Source organism: Gossypium arboreum, chromosome 7, assembly GCF_025698485.1.
Source record: "Gossypium arboreum isolate Shixiya-1 chromosome 7, ASM2569848v2, whole genome shotgun sequence".
Classification (NCBI taxonomy): Eukaryota; Viridiplantae; Streptophyta; class Magnoliopsida; order Malvales; family Malvaceae; genus Gossypium; species Gossypium arboreum.
Genome location: NC_069076.1, coordinates 70,389,274 through 70,412,765, shown reverse-complemented (window position 1 = coordinate 70,412,765; position 23,492 = coordinate 70,389,274). Strand labels below are relative to the sequence as shown.

The following is a 23,492-nucleotide window of genomic DNA, read 5'->3' as shown; positions in this document are numbered from 1 at the left end:
TTTCCATAAAATGAAAAATTAGATTTAATTTTTTTCAAATAAAAATTAATTCAACCTTGAATATTACCTCCCATCATTATTTAACAGTGAATTTTATTAACAAAAGCACTAATTCACAATAGGTTGGTTCTAATTCACAGCACTCAATAAGAAATCAGCCCATCAGTGGTCTCCACAATAAGATGATTCATGCGCACCAATAGCAACAAGTAAGCTCATCCTTTAGGCCCTGTATGCACCAATCAGAACTTGTCAACTCAGGTTTTAGATGTTAACCATTTACATTCTATGTTTGAGGTTTAGACAAAATGAATTGGCCATATCTGGTTAAGGATATATCCAGATTGCAAATAATTAATCTAGGACATGCTTTGTTCTAACTTCTAACAGTACAACTTGCCAATGCAATAAGTGTTCCCCAATTAAACCAATAGAATATACTGATTATGTGGCTTCTAACTTTACATTTTTCTTGAAATATCTGTATCTAGCACATGCATCCAATGCATATTTGAATATGGGTATAAGTATATAATCCTCCCAAGACACGTATCTGGACATGATCCTCTTAAGACCCATCTAAGTATATGAAAATCTTGAAAAAGAAATTGAATATATCATGCCAGACAGAAATCCATGTTCAATGTTACACCTAAAGCCGTAGGAATATAATAAAATATAATCAAACTACAGACAAATAGTAGGATGCGGTGCATTTCCTAAGCCCGGGGCTTTAATTTCATCTTGGTAGAAGTAATTATAACCTTTTGTTTTTTCTTTCTTGTTCAAACTTGAGTTGATCTTCTCCACAGCTGCAAGCAAATCCTAAAAGCCCCCAACAAAAAAAAAGTAAAAATAAAAATGAAGAAAGCATTTTGTATTAGATGATTATCATCCAAAAAGGTAGTGGTTATGCTTTCTTTAAATAGAATTCGCAATTAAAAGAAAAAAAAACCAAGAATTTTGCATTCAGCATATTTCATGTTATTAGCACCTATAAAGAGAAAGCTTTAAATCAGTTAATACCACCATTCTAATGCCTTAGCTAAACCAGATCAAGTTCACTGTTCACATGCAAGAAGGAAACAATCTAAGCATCATACCAGGGACATGGCTCTATACATTCAGTTATAACCCAAAAGAAATAGAATTGTACATTACTATGCAAATTGGTTTTTGTTCTCAGCCCTGTCCCTCACCCCATAATACATTTGAGTAGCATAATGTCAAGAAGCAATTGTTTCAATTCAACAACAGGTTGTAATTTGGTTTTTTTACCATCTTAATTTTGCTTTTACTATTTTCAAAATTTTTATCATGTCCTATTTAATGTGCAAAGAGTTCTTTGAAAACCTTCTCGCCAGTGTGGCTCAACCATAAGAACACAACTCTAGCATAGCATTTTATGTTTAAAACAATAGTTAGAATAGAATCCTCAAAAACCAAAAGCATGAGCTGCATACCTTCCATGATGCTAAACTAGTCATATACGAAGGAAGACTTTCATAACCATCCTTGGATACTTGTAATATTGGCCTCTTAACTTCAACTTGATTTGGGTCCTTTTCTCCTTCTGCTATGTATCATGATGTAAAATAAATAACATAACACTGATTAGAGACTTCTATTTCTAGTCATAAACCCAATAATGGATTGTCAAGGGCAACTTAAAAGTGTACAAAAAGTCAGTAATCTCTACCTTTAGTCACTTCTATGGAATCTGTAAAAGGCTTATTTGTAACCTTGATGTTGTTTGCTTTATCTCCATTATACCTACAATTTTAGGTTCAGAGTTAGTTCTAAAGGAAATAAAAAAAAGACCAGCAGGAGAGAGAGTGGCTTTTATACGATATAAAGAACTTTCAAGACTCCAAAAACTTACATATTTTCTCCAAAGGATAAATCAGAGTGATCAACCTTTTGATTAGCTATGAAGACAAAGATGGCAATATAAAAGCTCATTCATCATCTAAAATGGTAATTAACTTTAAATCCCTTTTGAAAGGGTAAAACTCCAATCCATCTTCTCTAGATTGAAACTGGGATTTTAACTCTAAATCCCTCAAACACTGCAATGAAAGGGGAAAACTAGGAAAGAGAAAAGTAAGTAAATCTTGCAAACCTTGAGATGCTAAAGTGGCAAGACAAACATCAGAGAGCCCGAAATTCTTTAGACTCATTGATTCATTAAGACTACAACAAATAACATCAAGGGAAAACACTGATTCCATTTTCGGTGCCGACTTGCGAGCAGCCTGAGAAACACATAATAGAAAAAAACAAATGGATGCTTGATTTGGAGAGGAAGAAATCTGGAGAGAATTTGGGAAGAAGGGAGGCAGGGTATTTTGGTCCAAAAACCTAAACCGTGTGATGTTGAATAGGTATTCAGACCCCCAACCCCTGAATACCTAAATGGTGAGATAAGGGAATGAGCATGTAATAGTAATTCCATGGAATCACCTAAACGGTGAACCAAATGGCTGCTATACTATAGCGCACGGAATTAGGGCGGAATGGAAAAGCAATTCCATCCAACCAAACATATTGTAACATCACGTTTGGTTGGGGGGAATGGAATAGGGCTGTAATGGAATTGAGTTGTAATCAGTAATTCATTTTTTGGTTGAATGGAATGGAACAGAGCTGTAATAGCATTCTTGTCTTTGGTTGAATGGAATAGATGTTGTAATAGCATAATGAAAAATGTTTAAATGACCGAGTACACTTAACATAAATTTTTATGTAGATGATTATTGTTATTGTTATTAATAATTTATAATAGGAATATTACTAAATATAATTTAATAATAAATAATTTAATCATACTTTAATTTAAGTATTATTAAATATAATTTAATAAAATAATAACATATAATTTAATAACATTCTTAATATAATTATTATTAAAATATGAATTAATAAAAATCATAATATATAATATTAGAAAAATAATTTATAACTATTTTATTATTTTTAAACTACAATGCATATTTAAGTGTTAGAATATTATTAGCGAAACAAATAATTTAATTATCTTCTATAAATGAATCTTCTTATAAATTAATCTCAGCTTTTATGGTTTCATCTGAGTTTCATTGAACTATAATAACTTGTGTCATTATCTTCCTATAAATTAATTCCAAATTTATGGTTTCAACTAAAGTTTCATTTGTTATTTATATAATTTTTATATAATTTTTTTTTGCCCGTGTTATAATCTAAAAATGATAAATTGTATTAAACATGAAATTTTATTAAAAAAAAAAAGAAAAAGGCACAAAGCATCGAAAAGAAAAAGTGCATCTTTTTATTTTTCTACTTGTCCACCATTGGTATTAGTATCACTCATACATTTGTATAAATAGTCTAAAATTTGGTACCAATAAAATTATATAAATAGTCTGAAATTTTTATTTTTCTACTTGTCCATTGATATTAGAATCACTAAAGCATCGAAAAGAAAAGGCACAAACACTTTATTTCCATATATTCAACACTCGAAATCTTGTCAAATTGCAATATCTCATCTGTTTCCGAAGAGACCAATTGGAGACAATCCATAATCATAATAAAATGATGTCAAAACTTAACCCATTTTGCGATAAAGATTCCAACGCTTTCCAACCAAAAATGTCAAAATTTATTGAGTTTGCGAATCTCAACAATGGCTTCTCTAATAAAATATCAAACTTTGAAATGTTTTTAAGAGACACCTTTTCAAAGAGGTAACCGCCTCTGCAAAAGAAGATGCTTCATCCACTAATTCTTCACACCCTTCAACGCTTAATTCACACTGAGACAAAAAACCTGAAATTGAACATTGAACGTTGAAAACCAAATAACTATATTCTTAATTACTCATTGTTTCACTTAACTATCAAATTAGGATTTTTTTTTTTTAGTTCAAAACTCATTACGAAGAATGAACATTGAAAACTAAATAACCATAAACTAAACTAAACTAAACTAAACAACTATTTTATTACTTTCTTTTAACAAAACGAAATTATAATTCAATTAAGATAAAGAGAAGGTTTTGGTGCCCATAACTATATTGAGTGATTAGATAAGAAAACCAATCAAAAACCCTAAAAATAAACAAATCCCAAAAAGAATTTTACTTTTAGGATTATGTTTGGACCTGGATTGAAGTAGACCCAAAAAGGAAGATGGAGAACCTAGGTATCCACATTTCATGGCCAAATTTTTTTTTAAAAAAAAAATTAATTTTGTATGAAACAAGCATTAAGCATCAAAACAAAAGAGCCACCAACAATTCAATCCCAACACTAATCAACGTAGAAGAATACAACACAAAATAAAAGAAACATTATATGGTTGAATTAGTTTTTCTACCCAATCATTTTTCTTTTATTTTTAGGAATTTTAGCCTCTTTATGTTTTAAAAGAGAAATAAGTACTTTTATAACAATAGTTTAAATAAAATCATAAGATATGTTTGTTGTATGTGATGAATTTCAGTGTAATAGCGAAGAGCATACTTAAAAGCTATATATGATTACCAAATTTGAAGAAAAGCTAAAAACATATAGTGCCTACCATTTTCTCCTAAAATATACTTCAGAATATCTCTCCCAGTCATAAGCCCTTAATTGCAACCTTAATTGCAACCTCAGTCATGAGCTGCTGAAATATCTAAATCAAGTGAAATTAAAATAAGGAGATAACAAAATAAGTATAGACACATAAAATGTCACCACTAGAGTAATTGAGTAACTTAAAGCACTCTAATAGCACTCAAACCCTAGAAAAGTATACATAAGCATGATTCCCTAGCAAACCAAAAACCACCTCATCATTTAAGTTCAGCACATAACTGGTATTTTTCTTCACCACTATTCCATTTATTTGCACTGACCCCTTTCTCCCAGTACTTTCTAAAATGGAAAAGAGTTGTACTAATGGTTTTTTCTTTTAATTGGAAATTGTAGTGTTTACTCAATCCAATTTTGAAATTTGACGTGAAAATGGAAACATTAGGATTCTGCAGTTCACAAAAATGTTGAACTCATTACAAATATTATTAGAATTTTGATTTAAGTCAAAACTCAGAAAGATTGTCACTAGTTCATAAATCTAAAATTTACCAAACACAAAATGCTTTAATATACAAAGAAGATTATGATTGAAAAGATAATATAAGAGAGAATGCTTTATATGTTTCTTAAAGAAATGTTTGAAATTACCAATGCCAACTATGATAAAAGCCTACACCAAGGTATAGAAGCTGTTTATGGCTAATAGCCTATGTACAGAATGAACTCATCCCCTTGTCTAAAACAATTGGTGTTGAACGTTTAAAACAACCAAATCCAATTTCAGTCAAAATGACACTTATGAATTGAAAATAAAAAGCCAAAAAGAATGCTTCAAGAATCAAGTATCAAAATCACTCAAACAACACTTGTAAATTCAAGAATCAAGAAGTAAGAAGTGAAAGAACGCATCTAAAAACTCAAATGGAAATCCAAATTAACTGAAATTAAACAAAAAAAGAGAAAGCTATTAGAGAGGTATTGAATAGGCAATTCAAAGCTGACCCTCTAAATGGATATGCAGTGTTTACACAAAATAATAGTATATTTTTATCATCGATTCCACTCCACTCTTCCACATTGATCGGAACAAGTTTATTAGTTACCCATACCTACTAACTTGGTTTATTTTGGTTAACATTAATCAGAATTTCAGCAGAATGCTTATCATCCCCTAATTTAAAATCAAATTAAAAAAGTAATGGTAACTAATCAATTAATATCAATATTCTTACTAATAAATAAAAGGAAAATGAAAACGAAAATGAAAAAATTTGCATCAACTTTATTGTCACAGTTATTAATCCAACTTGATGCAGTGATAATTTACCAGTTCGATTAAGAATTTCTTGTTGTATACCCTTCATTCATGGAAAAGCTATATAAGATATCAAAAATTGAAAATAATTGATACAAAAATAATAATATAAGAACCTGTAGCTTCCTTGAATGGAAACTTGATTTTAGTATTGGATCCATTAGAGATTCGAGTCGGAGCAAAAAGTATTTAGATTCCATGGTAGATATCAACTGAGCATAGAGCTGCAATTAATTAAATAATTAAGTCCAAAAATTAAAAAGAAAAAGAAAATCAAACACGAAAAAAGGGTTGTGAAATTTATGGACCTCAGGAGAACAATCGTTTAAATAAGTAGGAGATTCACAGAGATTATTGAAGAGTTTGAGGTTCTGATCCAAAAGATTCTTAAGATTGATTTTCAAATTTTAGGGTTTCCAATTCTTTTTCAAGCTTGAAAGTGTCATGATTTTCAGGAGAATCGTCGTCGGGGTTGTGACAGTGATGGTAACGTTCCATGGCGGTCCAAGTGACATTGGCGACTTCGAGAACCGTCTTGGCAACCTCCACAACTTCATGGCCAACCGTCTAGGAGGAATCGAAGGTGAAGGTAATATTGACTGAGGAACAGGAAAAAAAAAGAACGAAGGAAGGGGGTAAAAATTGAAAGGGAAAAAAAAATCCTATTCAATGCCTATTCAGCGGCCACTAAAGGGATTGGCTATGCAGCCTTTTCCCTAAATAAGAATGGATTCAATGCAGGCTGTAATAGGCATTACAACGAACCAAACATTGGTTTGGTGGTGGGTCCATCGAATTAGGTTGTAATTTATTCCTATTACACCCAACCAAACATGTTGTAAAGATCTTTAGCATTCTGATTGCCAAGTTTTTGGAAAAAAGGGGGGGAGTAATATTAGTATAGAGTAGAGGAAACTATTGGTTTTGAGTGTCATGTTATATGGGAGGTATATGTCCTTCTTCTGCTGCTAATGAACCTACTTACGTCTCTAGAAGATGTTTTTGATGCTAAAGACGTTAATGATATTGAAAATGAATAAGACCTTGCTGACTTTTTTTGACTTCTTTTTATTTTGAACTCTAACTCGATTTGGTGTGTATAATTGAGATGATGATACTTATTTGTTGACATTGATATTATGGAAAATGTGAAATTGTTTAACTGATTTTTGGTATTATGATGTGTTGCATGTTTACTTTGTTACACTTTACCTTATCAACTGCTTAGTTATATTTAGTAGTTTGATTGTTGGTGCAAATTCTAGACATAGCATTGATAGTTAAAATTACTATATTATGTATTAAGTTGAGCTTAGTAGAGTAAGCTTTGTGTTGAGAGGGAGCTATTGTTGATTGCGGTAGTTAGCTTCCTATATTATTTGGTTTTGTTCAATAAATTGCCAAAGAGGGGAGTTGTTGAGGTAAAATGAGCTAAGAATTGCTAAATGCCACTCTACAATGCCAATTGTAGGTTGCCACTAAAATGGTGTAAATACTTGTCTTATTTGGTTTGGTTTGGCAATTTAATGAAGAAAATCTTTGAACTTATTAATGTGTTGTTTTATTGAAGATACTATGATCCATCTACGAAAACCAATCCTTGGTGTTTGAAGGTTAGATTGGATTCATGTGAATAAACTAAGTCTTGGAAAGTGGATATTTGATCGAGATAGTATTGATGATTTTAGAGAGCATATCTTTGATTGGTTGTGCTTTGAGTGCTAATGATGTAATAATTATTTTTAAGGAGTTTCTTTGTATTCACTTAGATTCTATGTTAGCAAGCCAAATTTTGAATAAATGATTTGAGGCTTGTCTAGGTTTTGTATGAGAGTTTATGAATGCATTCTAATCTATTCATTGCAAACTTGCTTTGTGAGAGAGTGCGAACTGTTATTGTAAATATTATTGAGTGTTTATTGCCTAAGTTCTCAATGGGGGATTTAGTCTTTTGGTACAAAGGTGAGATCTCTATACTTGGGAAATGATAAAATGTGAATCACTTGTTGTATTCGTGAATAAAGATAGTGGAATTACTTACTGGGCTAGGCTCCCCAGACGTAAGGAAACCAAACTGTGTAAGCAAATTTTTGGTGTTATTTGTTATTTTGTTTGCACAATTTTCATAATGCCAAGCTGTAGTGGCCATTGCAATCTAGCACTTCCATTGTAGTTTTCATTTTTAGCAAACAAGCAAATTTAAGGTAGCAACACCAAAAATTAAAAATCCTTTAGATAAAAAATCAATTTATAATTATAAAATAAAACTAAAAAAAATGATAAAAATAAAACTACAAAAATAAATAAGATGTGAATATACCTAAACATAAAACAGTGAAGAAATGACAAACCCATTCCATTTTAATATCTTCCATCCGATATACCAATATATACTCCTTCACTCTTACAATCAAAGATCAAACTTTTTGATCCAATAACGTGATTAAGATTAATTTGAGTATAATTATTGAAAAAAAAATACTACCATCATCATCAATAACTTAAATGAGATTGATATGAGTCTAAATTTCAAGCACTAAATCATCATTACCATTCAATATTTTTCATCATGGTTGATTAAAGTAAATAACGTGTATGTATGATATAATAATCGTGGAATTGTATGTATGTAAAATTGATTTGGGTGAAAGAAAATTGAAAATTTAAGTAGAGATATATTTGTTAATTAAATACAACAAAAGATGGAATTGAAATTTGTGTATAATTATCATTACAAATGTTATTATTTAATTTAACCATGAAATTATTTATAATTATTTTGTATACTTTTATTTACTTTCTTTCGCTCATACAAGTCTTATTTGAGTTGAAGTGCAAACCAGTAGCAACTATTATTCTTCATGAGTTTTAGTGTTTAAGTTCCTTTCTAACCAACCCAAAACGTCTTTAATTATTGAATTCTTTATAATCTACAATTTAGAAAAATAATTTTATTTCCTTTTTCTTTAATTGGCATTGGCAGGGTGCCCTTCCAGGGACAAAATATAAGTATAAAATGTTCAATTACAAAACCTGGATTTCTTAAGAATCTCGATTACATATCTTACTTTTTTACTGAAAATTAATTCCAGAAGAAATATATAAATTTAAAATTCAATAAATATCTTAAAATTAATTTGACAACAAATAAAGGATAGTTTGCTCTAAACTTATTTAATAATTGAATTTGAGTAATTGATGGGTCTCATTGAATTGGATAGAATTTGAGCACCCCAATTACATTTTTCAATTCATAGAAGAGAGGTGAGAATCGAGTAATTACATTAATAATTACACTCAAATTCATTTTGTAAAAATATTTCTATGTAAGTTATAAAAATTATATTATAAGCATAACGTGTATGAGTATTTGAGATAGTTATGACAAAAAAATTTTTATATTATAAATCTTAAAATTTATATTATAAAATATTTTATGTATTTTATAAATTTATATTATTTAAATTCTAATTTTTTTAAAGTTATGACTAAAAATTTTATTACAAAAATAATTTACATGTTATAAAAAGTGTGATAGATTTATTTAAAAATATTTGTTGCTCTAAAAAATATTTTCCTGTTAACAAATTTTTTTTCATATTAACATCATCTTTGTTTAACATAAAAAAATGTTTGATCATACTAATATGTTGCATATTTCATAACTTGAATAATAGGTGGAATTGAGATTATTCATACTTCAAGAGTATATGGAAGAAGATCTAAAAATCCTAATTATGCATATTCAAATCCAAATATTGAACACGGTCAGAATCAATAGATACCGATAATAAGCATATGTTAAATATTAAAAGGAAATAACCTAACAAATATGCACTAGAAAAATTAGATAAAATTGCATATGACTTGTATTTTTCTTACTATTTTATTAGTAGTCTTATTATCAACTATTTTTAGAGTAAAATAATACATATGATGATTTGATTTTAATATTTCTCACTTGCTTAGAAATTACTTTTCTCACACTAATAATTTTTATAGTAATTAATATTTTTTAAATATATATTATGTAATAGTGTAATTACAATTTGTATTGTCAAACATCCATAAAAATTACGAAATAATTACAAAGAAAATGTAATTATTAGAATTTAATTCCATTGTGCTATCCAAATTAAAAATATAAAATAAAAAAAATGGAACTTAGAAAATGAAATTTTATGTGCAAATGTAGAGCATTAACCCCACGGGGGGATTTTTTTCAATATACTATACGAAGGGGTGAGCGTTCGATCGAATCGAATCGAATCGAATGAAAAAATTTTGAGTTAATCGAGTTGATGAATAATATTTTATCATCCTAATTTGATTTGAAATTTTCTCGAATCGAGTCGAGTGAGATGCAATTCGAATCGAATCGAATCGAATATATTTGTTCGAGTTAAATTTTAAAAAATAATTTTGGGTCCTTATAACCACTGTCACCCATCATAATAAAATTTGTCCACCGTAATCAAATTTTTTATTACCTTTCATCACCTCATAATTTATTTATTAATCTTTTATATACGAGTTAGCTTCTTTGCTTGCTTAGTTGTTTCAATTATCTTCATATTCTTGTCACTATGTATTTTGGAATTAAAAACTATATTAAATGGAAAATTGTGATTTTTAATAAAGGTTATTTTAAAGATAAAATGTGAAATTGATACCAATATAAAATTTTAACATGAATATTTTATCGCATCATTAATAATTCAATTTTAATCTAAATATTCAATATAACTAAACAATTCAATAATATAAATAATATAAAATGTGAAATTTAATTTAATAATATAAATAGTAGATATAAATAAAATTATTACTATTTATGTTTAGGGATTTTTTGGATAATTTTGATTTTTATTTGGGAGTAAAGAGTGAGAATTAAAAGTTTAAGGGAAAATAAAAAGTTTTGGAGAGTAAAAGTTTGAGAGAAAGTAAATAAGGGGAGTAAAATTTTGGAGGGAAAATATTAAAAAAAATAGGGGGGATGGGTTTGGGGTAGATGGCGGGTGAGATGGGAAGGAGTAAAAGTTTTGGGGGGAAAGTGAGAGGGAGTAAAAATTTAGGGAGAAAATAAAAAAGTTTTAAGGGTTTTTGGGAGTAAAATTTTGAGAAAAAGTAAATGAGAGAGTAAAATTTTGGTGGGAAATGGATTTTGGGTAGATGGGGGGTTGGGATAGGAGGGGAGTAAAAGTTTTGGGGGGAAAGTGAGAAGGAGTAAAAGTTTTGAGGGAAAAATAAAAAAGGTTTGAGAGCTTAGGGTAAAAATGTAAAATATTATAGTTTGATATTTGAATTATTCGAGTTATTCGAATTTGAAAACTCAACTCGATTCAAACTAGAAATTTGAAAAAAAAATTCGAGTTGACTCGAATAACTCGAATCATTTAACTCAAAATTTGATTTTTTTTCAATTTTTTCGAGTGAAATTGAATTTTACTCACCCTTAAATATAAGATATTGATGATGGGTAAATTTTAAATATTCTTTTTCTGTTAACCATTGATAGATTTTCTTCTTCCAAAATTTCAAGATTTTATTAATAAAAAATAAAGATTTATATTCTGAGAAATTAACTCTTTTTCATTTTAATTTGTTAATTATTAAGGAAACACAATAGTTTAATTCATGAATTGTTAAATAACTAAACTCATTTTCATAAAGTAAAATGATAATTGCTTTTGTAAGAACTAAGAACACAAATTGAATTCTTGGCCAGAACCAAAATTCTTCAAACAAGTAGAAGAAATCCATCTGCTGCATGGATGAAACAGTACAATACACAAGAACAAACAAAACTAAACTCCTCAAACAAATGCCCCCACCTTTTACATATTAAAGTCCTGTTTTCTAGTTTTGCATCAATGAGCAGAGACTTAACTTCTTCTTCTTGTGCCTGGCTTGAGACGGAAGAAAGTAACGGAAAATTAATTGTAAGTTATCAACTACTGCCTCTTTGCTTTTGTATGGTTAAAAGAAATACAACAGCAACAAAACCATGAAGCACTTGCGCGGCTGCATTCTTAAGATCCCGACATGTACGTGTACCTTGTCTGAGCTCCCATTATAAGCTCAACCAGTTTTGCTGCCAAAAGTTATAAATCAAATATATATTAATTTCTTGCTGAATTATTTTAACCAATAACCTGCATGGACTTATGCCCATCAATTTGAAAGATTAAAGAGGAATGGATATGCTCCGCGTACATGTTAAAGTCCCAATTAAAGGAACCGGCTCCAATAGCCTTTCAGTGCTTTCAAGCTTTTGCCTGAAGAACAAATATGTATTAGTTTGTTGAATTAGTCATCAATGGGAAAGGTATCAGCAATGAGTTTATCAATTACCTGGTATACTTGCTAAAGAATGGTTCTCTCATGAGGTAAAGTGCCCACAACAGTTTCCGTCGTTTAACCTGGATTCAACACTTCATATCAGCACAGCCCTAGTTTAAGTGTGTACGAATATTCATTATAAAGCAAAGACTCTTAACCTCATCCTTTTCAGAGGCAGAAAGATGTAACCATTGTTCTCTTTCAACCATCCTGGATTTCGTAACATGTGATAGAAAGCCGAATCCAATGAAGTCCACACCCAGAGAAAGAAACCAAGGAATCCATGACCTAATTCCGTATCTTCTAATGAACAAAACATAAATAAGTGGTCTTGTAATAAACAGGATCTCCCCAAGAACAAATAAAGCTCCATTAACACCCTTCTCCGACAAAATCAAGGAAAGAGTAGGCCTTTTAATAACTGAAGCTGTAAAAGGGGAAAAACGAAAAAATTAGCAAACTACCCCATCAATTCACCCTAATAAGTAACCAATCATGAAATTTTAAAGAAATAATCACTTGGAGGCGCCATAATCGCATGCTGTTGTTGAATTCTCTGGAACCATACGGGGTCAGACACCATTCTAGCACTCTCTCCAAATCTGCTCAAAGCAGACAATGCCCTTCCTTCAATAGTCCATGTGTTTGACCCATGATTGTTTTGTAACAAACCAGCTCCATGCTGATGACCTCCAGGCCTAGGGAAACCTCCGATTCTATGTTGTGAACCTGTATAATCTGAACTTTTTTCAACATTTGGAGTCTCTCCTCCATGAAGAAGCATTTTATATCCACTGTTCCGAAATAAAGCTAATCTAACTATCACCCTACATCAAATACAAAATAATCAGGCAAAGGCATAATGCCAAAAAAATAAGGAGGAAAAGCCTAGGTGTTTAAAGCGTCACACATTATATAATGAAGCTTTCTTACTTGATAGCTTCTGTAACAGCAATGAAATTCCATTTCTTATCACCATAGTATTGCTCAGCAACAACTTCGACCAAAGTTTCCAAGTCCTTTAGTGCAGATATGCACAACCCATAAGGGAATGATGAAGGATCAGCAGAGCCAGGATGCCTCTCACGAGGAGTAGTATCAATTATATGCTCATTGACGGCAGTGACTATGCCCAAAATTGCAGTTACTGCATAAATTTACCAAATAGTTCAATAAAAAAAAAAAAAGAACTCAGTCTATGAAAAGATGACACAACTTAAGTTGGGAAATATCTTGATCTTCTTCACACTGACATTACAAACCAGGGGACTTAAGAAGGGGAGAGGGAGCGGGGGCACTACATTTAGCTAGAACCTAAAAGGAAGTAATTAAACACCCCATTTAAAACGTTAACTCATTTCTTTCTCAACAGCAACCAATTAGATGATTACTTTGAATCAAGTGGGGGTTGGGGTGGGGAAATCTTATCAGTTTCTACTTTCTAAGCTATAAAGAAACAGCCAATGTTACCAAAGTTTCACAAAACCTGCTTCTGGCCCTATCTCTGAAGTGGAGAACCGTTCGGGAAGAAGCCACGTCAATCCCTGCACAACCATTTTCAATAACAGCATAAGATAGCAACAGTCAAATTTCACAACACAGTAAAAAATCATTCACAAAATGTTGCCCACATTCCCAAGCATGCACACAAATAATCCAAATAACCAAACTATAGATCATAGTCCATAGATACAAAAAGAAAACATAAGTCGGGAATTGGGGTATATATTATCCACAGTAAAGAATAAAAAAGAATCTAGTCGGAGCAGCTAACTGGAAACTCTAAAATTACAGATAATCATCACTCTTCCGGATATAATAACTTTCCATTTTTGTTCTTCAACTGAATGTGTTTTCAGATCCAACATCTGAAAAACAAACACATGTAAAAGGCAATTTTTTTTTTCTTTCATTTCATTTTAAATTGCAAATGGATTTCCTTCACTTTTAAGGAAAGATGGAAGAGGCAGTAGACAGAAATTATATCAGCATAAGTGAAACCCAGAAAGTCACCCACTCTAAATCAATCAAACAAGAAATAAGCTTTGGAGAAAAACAGATTAAAGCACTTATATTTGGATGTATGAGCATATATGATAAATTCAATGCACCTTAACATTATATATATAAGTCATTTACCAAGAACCATATAAAAGCTATTAAAATTAACCTTCCGAAGCAAGGAAAAAAAAAGTTGACATTATGTAATTATAGAAAGGGGGGGAAAGAAGATAAAAGCTTACATTGGCAAGAGACTCCAAAGAGTGTACGTAGTCTTTGTTCCTCCTAACCCATGTCTTATAAGCCTCCATTGATTCGCACAAACTTTATCAGTTAATAAAAAAAAAATCCAATTCAAAAGTTTCGAAACCCTAGCTCGCGGAACCACTCTCAAGCCAATTCATGCTCAATCTTATCAAAATTTTGGAAATTAGGAAGAAACCCAGATTCGCAAATACCCAATCAATAAACCTTTTTTTTTTTTTTTTTTGCAATTCAACCGTTGACTCAATTCCGCAGAGGAAAATGGAAGAATGTTGAGGATAAGTTGGAGATGGGGAAAGTGCGAGGGCTACGAGGTGTGCCTCTTTGTTACTAAAATTGGGTGCTGAGCCTCGAGAGTTAATGATTGGATTGTGTTGGATCACTGAATTCGGTTTCGAAATGATGTGGGAGACCACGAGCTTTAGCGGTAGACCATTGAGGTAATGAAAAAACAGAGGATCATAAAAAGGAGAAACTCAGAAAAGACAGAAAGAGGGAGATGACAGGATATCGGTTTTGTGTGCACCCGAACGAGTTATTGACTTTCACAAAGTCATGAATCTCGTTAATGTCCAAAATATATACACATTAAAGAGAACATTGCCATCATCGTAATACCATTAATTAGGCGATTGCCCATCTTATTTATATCTATTATTTTCTTTATCACAATATTATTTAAGATATTATAAATTTTGATATAATAGGAAAATATTTGGTAGTACATAATTTTAAAAAATTGTCAATTTTAAAATATTTAATATTTTAATATATCTTATAAAATATTTATTAACCCATTAACCTTACTTGTAAAATCTAATAATTTCAATAGCGATTATAATACATTTATAATAATTCTATGCTTTGTTATTTTATATGGTATATTTTATCATATAATTGTGAATAAAATAATAGTGAATTACACCACTAGTCATTAAGCTATATGTAAATTTTTGTTTTGGCTACTTAATTAAAAAAATTATAATTTGATTATTAAACTATTAAATTTTTTTTTATTTAAGTCATTGGACCGTTAAAATCGATGCAATATGACTTTTTCTATTTGCATTGCTTGCATCAATCAAAAGTTCTCTTCTCCCTCCTCTTTTATAGTCCAATTTTATTTTCATGAAACAGTATTAGACATCGTAAATTTGATAATTAAAATTCAAATAGCTTTTTTTTACAATCTTCGACATTGACCTTCAAATCGACTTGGATTTAAAAATTATTTTTCTCCTCGCCGATGACTATTGATCCATTGTACCAATCGTCAAATCGTTCTAAAATTCACTGACGAAATTAAAAAAAAAATGTAATAATCCAGTGACTTAAATAAAAAATTTTAAATAGCTCGACAACTTAAATAAAAACTTTTAAATAATTTAATGACTAAATTATAAATTATAATTTTTATTGTTTATTTATTTATTTGCTAAGCATAAATCAAAGACTTTTATTGATGGAGTCAGATTAACAAAATGCTCACATAGTTGGTAGAAAACAACACATAATAACAGCAAAGAGAACCTTTACAAAACCCATAACAACAATCACCAAAACTAAAGCAGAAAATAAAAAATATACTAAATCCAAGCTTTAAACATCACAGCACTGTCGATTCTTGTAGAACCATGCGCCATCGCTGCTGTTAATAGACCCACACGAGCTGCCTTCCCTTCCCAATGGCCCAAGCCAGGTGATATAATAATCGAAACTGGAACCTTGGAACATCAAGGTGACCCCAAATATGTTCCAACATGATAACATAACAAAGATGCGTACTACCACCACGCATTAAACAACATAGACCTATCGACCCCATCTTTGGCAAGAGAGTCAGCCATTGAGTTACGATCCCTGTTTACATGTTGAAAGTAAACACACCCAATTTTCGAAACAAAGCAATCAATCTCATCAAATTAACCCCAAAGTTTCCAGGGCCGATCATCTTTCTTCTTACACCAAGAAACCGCAAAAGCTGAGTCGGACTCAATGATCAAGCCCTTACCTCTTAATCGGGAGGACTGAATAAAGAGGGAAAGTGCCATTTTAATAGCAATAAGTTCAGCAACAATTGGCGTTGCAGAGCCAATGGGATCCGAGAACATAGCCAAGACATCACCGAGATCATTTCTGAGCACCCCCCACAACCCGCCTGGCCAGGACAACCTTCAACGTTATACTTCAAAAAACCTGCGGTAGGTAGTGACCAACACATTCCATCAGCAGTAAATTTTCCTTTCTGAATACTGTCACAAGCAAAAGGTGAATCCACCAAACTGTTTCAACAAAAGATAAGATCATCTTTGATAGCTTTAATCCAGAAAAGCGGCCTGACTTCAGTGAGAAAGATTACTGCATCAATGGAACAAAATTTCTTCTCAAAGATTGCAGCATTGCGGGCAAGCCAAATGGACCAAAGAGCTGCAGCACACGCCACCCACCAAAGCCTTCTCGAGTGACCATCAAACCGGAAATTGAAACTCAGAATAATGAATGCCTTTAACGAAGGGAAAGCAACCCAAGAAAGGTTCCACCAATTGAAAAAAAAGACACCAGAAATATACATATGCCTGCAATCAATAAACATATGTCCGAATCCTACGTGCACTCATGACACCAAGGGCAAAGTCATTGCTCGAACTCCACATGCACACCTTTCCCAATGAGGAAAGCCATTGTTGGAAGGCTTTCCAATTAGCCAAGCTATAGGAATGCTTAAACCTTAGGAGGTGTTCGAATTAAGTGAACCGAAGTAAAATAAAATAAAAGTAAACTTCATATAGAGCTACACTTCTTTTATTTTATTTTAGAATAAAATTTTTTAAACCTTATTAAACTTAACGTGTTTCAATCTTACTACACTCCTATTAGAATATGATTTTACAAGCCTATAAATAGACATAGTCTACTCTTTTTGTATTCTTTCGAATTCAATATAGTGAATTTTCTTCTCCTCTGCCCGTGGTTTTTTCTCGAAAGGGTTTTCACATAAAAATTTGTGTGTTCTTTATTTTTATTTCTCTTTTCTTTGCGATATATTATCATTACTGACATTCTATTTTTCACAAATTGATATTAGAGTTTCCGGGTTTTTCATCTCAATCACTATAATAGTATCTTTGAAGTATAAAATTCCGCTGTTGGATCGCAACACAGATTCGCATTGTGGCAGATAAAGATGCAGACAGTTCTTGCACAAATGGACTTAGAGGAACCCTTGCTAGGATAAATAAGATACCTTCGACATTAACGGATGAAGAGAAGAAGCGTAAGGATCGAAAGGCATTAACACAATTATATCTGCATTTATTTAACGAAATTTTACAGGATGTGATGAAGGAGAAGACCGTCGTTGTATTATGGAAGAGGCTGGAACAAATACGTATGTCGAAAACTCTAACTAGCAAGTTGCATATAAAGCAACGTCTTTATGCTCATCATTTGGAGGAAGGTGCGTCTATGCACGAACACTTAACAATATTTAAAGAAATTCTCTCAAACTTGGAGGTCATGGAAGTTCATTATGATAAGGAAGATCTAGAGTTGATTCTACTTTGTTCGTTGCCTCCATCTTATTCAACCTTTAGAGACAATTTTATATAACCGCAAGGCTCTCACAGTTGATGAGGTTTATGATTCTTTGACCTCGTATGATAAGATGAATCATCTTTTGGTTAAATTCAACTCTCAGGGAAAGGGTCTCATTGTTTGTGGGAGACAAAATCGAAATACTGATGATGATCGTGGAAGGACACAGGAACGAAATCCTTGTGGTAAATCTAAAAGTAGGTCAAAGTCTTCATACAGAGGTAAAACTTGTAACTTTTGCAAGAAAAAAAGGGCACATTAAATCTGAGTGCTATAAGCTGCAGAACAAGATCAAAAGGGAAAGCAACTAGAAAATTTTGGTAAAGCTGATGTTGTAGAAGACTACAGCGATGGTGAACTTCTAGTCACTTCTGTCAACAATTTTAAAGTGAGCGATGAGTGGATCCTTGATTTGGGTTGCACCTTCCACATGAGTCCCAATCGGGATTGGTTTACAACTTATGAAACAGTGTCTAAAGGTGTTGTTTTGATAAGAAATAATGCTTTGTGTAAAATCGCAGGTGTTGGAACAATTAAAGTTAAGATATTTAATGGAGTTGTTAGAAAACTTAGTGATGTACGACATGTTCCAGAATTGAAGAGAAATTAATTTCGTTAAATACTATTGATTCAAAAGGGTACAAAAATATAGCTGAAAGTGGGGTTTTGAAGATTTCCAAAGGTTCCCTAGTTGTGATGAAAGGGCAGAGAAAGACTGCCAAGTTATATGTTCTGCGGGGTTCTACTATTACTGGTGATGTAGTTGTCGCTTCTTCTTCCTTATCAGATGATGATATTACTAAACTTTGGCATATGCGCCTAAGGCATATGAGTGAGAATGGCATGACAGAAATGAGCAAAAGAGGACTTCTTAATGGGCAAGGAATTTGCAAATTAAAGTTTTGTGAGCATTACGATTTTGGGAAGCAAAAGAGAGTTCGATTCACTAGAGAAATTCATAACATTGGAGTATATTCATTCTAATCTATGGGGCCCATCCAAAGTGCCTTCGAGAGGTGGAGCTAATTATATGCTAACTTTTATTGATGATTTTTCCAGAAAAGTTTGGGCGTTCTTCCTGAAGCAGAAAAGCGATGTGTTTTCCGCATTTAAGTCTTGAAAAACTATGATTAAAAAACAGATGGGAAAACAAATAAAATATCTCCACACAGACAATGGCTTAGAGTTTTGTTCTGATTAGTTTAATAAACTGTGCAAGTTAGAAAGGATCGTGAGACATTTGACAATTTGTCATACTCCACAGCAAAACAGCATTGCAGAATGAATAAACAAAACAATTATGGAGAAGGTTCGATGTATGTTGTCAAATGCCAACTTACCAAAGTCGTTTTGGGCTTAAGCAGCCTCTATTGTATGTTTTTTGATCAACCAATCTCCATCCGTTGTCATTGAGAAAAAGACTCCACAAGAGATATGGTCTGGTAATCCTGCTGACTATTCTAATTTAAAGATCTTTGGGTGTCCTGTGTATGCTCATGTAATAATGGAAAATTGGAACCGAGATCCATTAAATGTGTTTTTCTTGGTTATAAAGCTAGTGTAAAAGGGTATAAGTTATGGTGTTCTAAAAATAGAAAAGTTGTGATTAGCAGAGATGTTGGTTTTTATGAAACTGCTATGCTACCTAACTTATCTCTTAAAAACTCTTCCAATAAAAAAAATCAAAAACAGGTGGAGCATCAGATTAATCCAGAATCTACAACAGAGTCGACTCCTCAAGCTAGTACAGAAATTCAAAATAGAGTTACTTCTTCACCGCAATACTTTATCACCAAAAACAGAACTAGAAGAGAAATTAAACCTCCAAAGAAGTATGCCAAGGCTGATCTAGTTGCTTATGCTTTAAATGTGGCTGAAGGTATAGATGCAAACCAAGAGCCATCTAATTATTCTAAGGCAGTTAGCTGTGAAGACTTAGAAAAATGGACGTTTGCTATGCAAGAGGAGATAGAATCACTCCACAAAAACAGAACATTAGATCTTATGAAACTTCCTAAAGGTAAAAAGGATGTTCATTTTAAATAGGTGTTTAAAAAGAAAGAAGGGACTCCAGGAGTTGAAGAACCTAGATATAAAGTAAGGTTTGTTGCAAAGGGTTATAGTCAAATTCCAAGAGTGGACTTCACAGATGTGTTCTCCCCAGTTGTGAAGTATAGTTCAATTTGAGCTTTGCTTGGTATTGTGGGCATGCATGATTTAAAGCTTGAGCAGTTAGATGTAAAAACTGCATTTTTGCATGGAGAATTTGAAAGGTATTTACATTCAACAACCAGAGGGTTCTACAGTCTCAGAAAAAGAGGACTATGTTTGTTTGCTGAAAAAGTCCCTTTACAGTTTGAAACAGTCACCAAGACAGTGGTACAAGAGGTTTGATTCCTTTATGACTTCTCATGATTTCAAAAGAAGTATCTTTGAAAGTTGTGTTTGCTTTAAGAAAAACAGTGATGGTTCTTCTGTGTATCTACTTCTTTATGTTGATGACATGTTGATAGCAACGAAAGATAAAGGAGAGATAAGAAAGGTTAAAACCCAACTAAGTGAAGAATTTGAGATGAAAGATTTGGGACCAGCAAAGAAAATACTTGGTATGAAGATTATCAGAGATAGAAAAGCAGGTAAATTATAGCTAAGTCAGAAAGGGTACATTGAAAGTTCATTGTAGGTTCAATATACAGAGTGCTAAGCTTGTTAGTACTCCTTTAACAACCCATTTTAGACTTTCATCGACTTTGTCTCCACAATTAGATAATGAGATTGAGTGCATGTCACATGTTCCATTCTCTGGTGCAGTGGGATTTGTCATGTATGTTATGGTTTGTTCACGTCTAGATTTATCATATACAGTCAGTACAGATAGCAGATACATGGCAAATCCTGGTAAAGAACATTGAAAAGTAGTTTAGTGGATTTTAATATACTTACGAGGTGCTACTGATGTTTGCTTATAGTTTGAAAGAACTAAAGATGGAGTCATTGGATATGTTGATACTGATTTTGCTAGAGACCTTAATAAAAGAAGATCTCTCACATGTTGTATCTTTACAATCGGAGGTTGTGCAATCAGTTGGAAAGCTACTTTGCAAACTATAGTCATTTTGGCTACCACTAAAGCTGAGTACATGGCAATTACTGAGGCTTGTAAAGAAGCTATTTGGTTGAAGGGACTCTTTAGTGAACTCAATGAAGACCTTCAAATCAGTACAGTATTTTATGACAATCAGAGTGCCATCTTCCTTACAAAAGATCAAATTTTTCACGAGAGAACAAAACACATTGATGTTCGGTATCATTTTGTTCGTGATATTATTGCTCATGGTGATTTTGTTGTAAGCAAAATTAGTACTCATGAAAATCCTGCAGATATAATGACTAAGTCACTTCCTATAACCAAGTTTGAGCATTGCTTAGACTTGGTTGGTGTTCATTGTTGAAGTTAAACCCTTAAGGGATTTTATGGAAGAGGTGGAAAACTTGTTCGTTAAGAGTTCACGATGAAGAACTTGTTCATTGAAAATTCGTGTCAATGTAGAGATTGTTAGAACTAAGTGACCCAAATCCTTATTTAAATAAAATACAGTGGTAAAATAAAATAAAAGTAAAATCCCTATAGAATTACACTTCTTTTATTTTATTTTAGAATAAGGTTTTTTAAACCTTATTAAACTCCATCTATTTGATATTGATTAGAATAAGGTGTTTCAATCTTACTACACTCCTATTAGAATATGGTTTTACAAGCCTATAAATAAGCATAGTCTACTCCTCTTGTATTCATTTGAATTTGACATAGTGAATTTTCTACTCCTCTGCCCGTGGTTTGTTCCCAAAAGGGCTTCCACGTAAAAATCTATGTGTTATTTATTTTTATTTCTCTTTTCTTTGCGATATATTGTCATTACCAACGTTCTATTTTTCATCAGCAAAGAAATCAATTAGTTTTTAGATTAGCATCAAAGAAATCAAGAGTTATCATTAATAAAATTAGATAACCTTTTAACAGAAAATATACCTCTAACATCCATTTTCTAAATAATCCGATCACACATTTCCAGATCAACAGCAATCAACTTAATTAAATCACACAAATCATCCAGCAAAGACACTTCTCTATACAAAAGAGGCAGAAAGAAGAAATCCCTCCACCCATCATGTATGAAAGATTGGTTAACAGAGTAATCCACCACCTTTACCATTTTATTATTGGCAGGACAAAAAAACCTCAGAAAAAAATTCTTCAAGGGTAGATCATTACACCACACATCGTACCAAAACAAAACATTCGTACCATTACCTACCACCCACCTGAAACAATCGCGCTCCAAGAACTTATAAACCAAGTCTTCATTTGCAACACCAATGATACAATGCAAAATGTCTGACATCTTCTTCAACCCAACAGTAGAATGACGCCACTTAAACAAATTCGTACCATATTTTGAGATAAGGACTTTTCTGCACAAAGAATTAGGCTCTTTAGCAAAGTCCCACCACCATTTAGATAAAATAGCTTGATTTTTGAATTCATGATTAGAAATACCAAATTCTCCTTTTACTTTCAACCTGCACACCCTTTTCCACCCCATTTTAGCCATCTTACTCTTCGATTCAAGACCACTCCACAAGAAGTTCCTCCGTATCTTGTCAATTCGATTACCCACTCCTTTAAGAATTTTAAGGATTGGCACGTAAAATAATTTTAAAGAAGAAAAAACCGAGTTAATTAAAGTTAACCTTGCTGCAAAAGATAAAAGTTTCTTCTTCCACAATGACAATCTACTTTTAAACTTCATGATCAGTTCTGAAAAGGCATTTTTTCTCGGATTACCACCAATCGGCAACCCCAAGTACACAAAGGAAGGTTACCAATTTCACACCCATATAAAACAACCACATCTTGTAAAATATTCTCCTCAACCCCACCATATTTTTTACCTTCAAGCCAGAAGACAGTTTGTGAAACAAATCACATCCAGAATCATTATGGCTAGCATTCTTGATCCACTGGTTCTTAATTCTTTCCAAACACTCCTTTTCATCTAACCAACATTTAAAAACTTTAAAGGGTCTCGGCCCTAATCCACAGTCCCAGTGAACAATAGAATAGGCACATGATCAGAGACAGAATACTTAAAACCCCTTTGACAAATGTCTCGAAATTTCAACAACCAACCTGGTGAAAGAAGAAAATAGCCCAGCCTACTCCTCTTGTTATCATAACCAAACCATGTAAATTTATTTCTGACCAAAGGGAGATTAACCAATTCACCATTATTTATCATATCACTAAGTTCTTCGCATCGTTCCATCCTATCTCTGCATCCTATACGTTCACTTCAATCTCTAATTGCATTAAAATCGCCCAAAATGTACCATTCCTTATTGTGACAAGCTTT

The 23,492-nt window shown here is 32.1% G+C and overlaps 1 protein-coding gene across 1 annotated transcript; it reads right to left on the bottom strand.

The window, feature by feature from the left end:
• Positions 1-11,539: 11,539 nt before the first annotated feature.
• On the bottom strand, positions 11,540-15,111 carry LOC108466686 (peroxisome biogenesis protein 16-like). The gene is made up of 8 exons (XM_017767063.2): positions 14,463-15,111; positions 13,706-13,763; positions 13,153-13,366; positions 12,739-13,046; positions 12,378-12,646; positions 12,232-12,299; positions 12,094-12,155; positions 11,540-11,971 (listed from the first exon to the last, which is right to left on the bottom strand). The coding sequence occupies exons 1-8, from the start codon at positions 14,529-14,531 to the stop codon at positions 11,910-11,912; spliced, it is 1,110 nt and encodes a 369-aa protein (XP_017622552.1). The 5' UTR covers positions 14,532-15,111; the 3' UTR covers positions 11,540-11,909.
• Between the last annotated feature and the right edge of the window lie 8,381 nt (positions 15,112-23,492).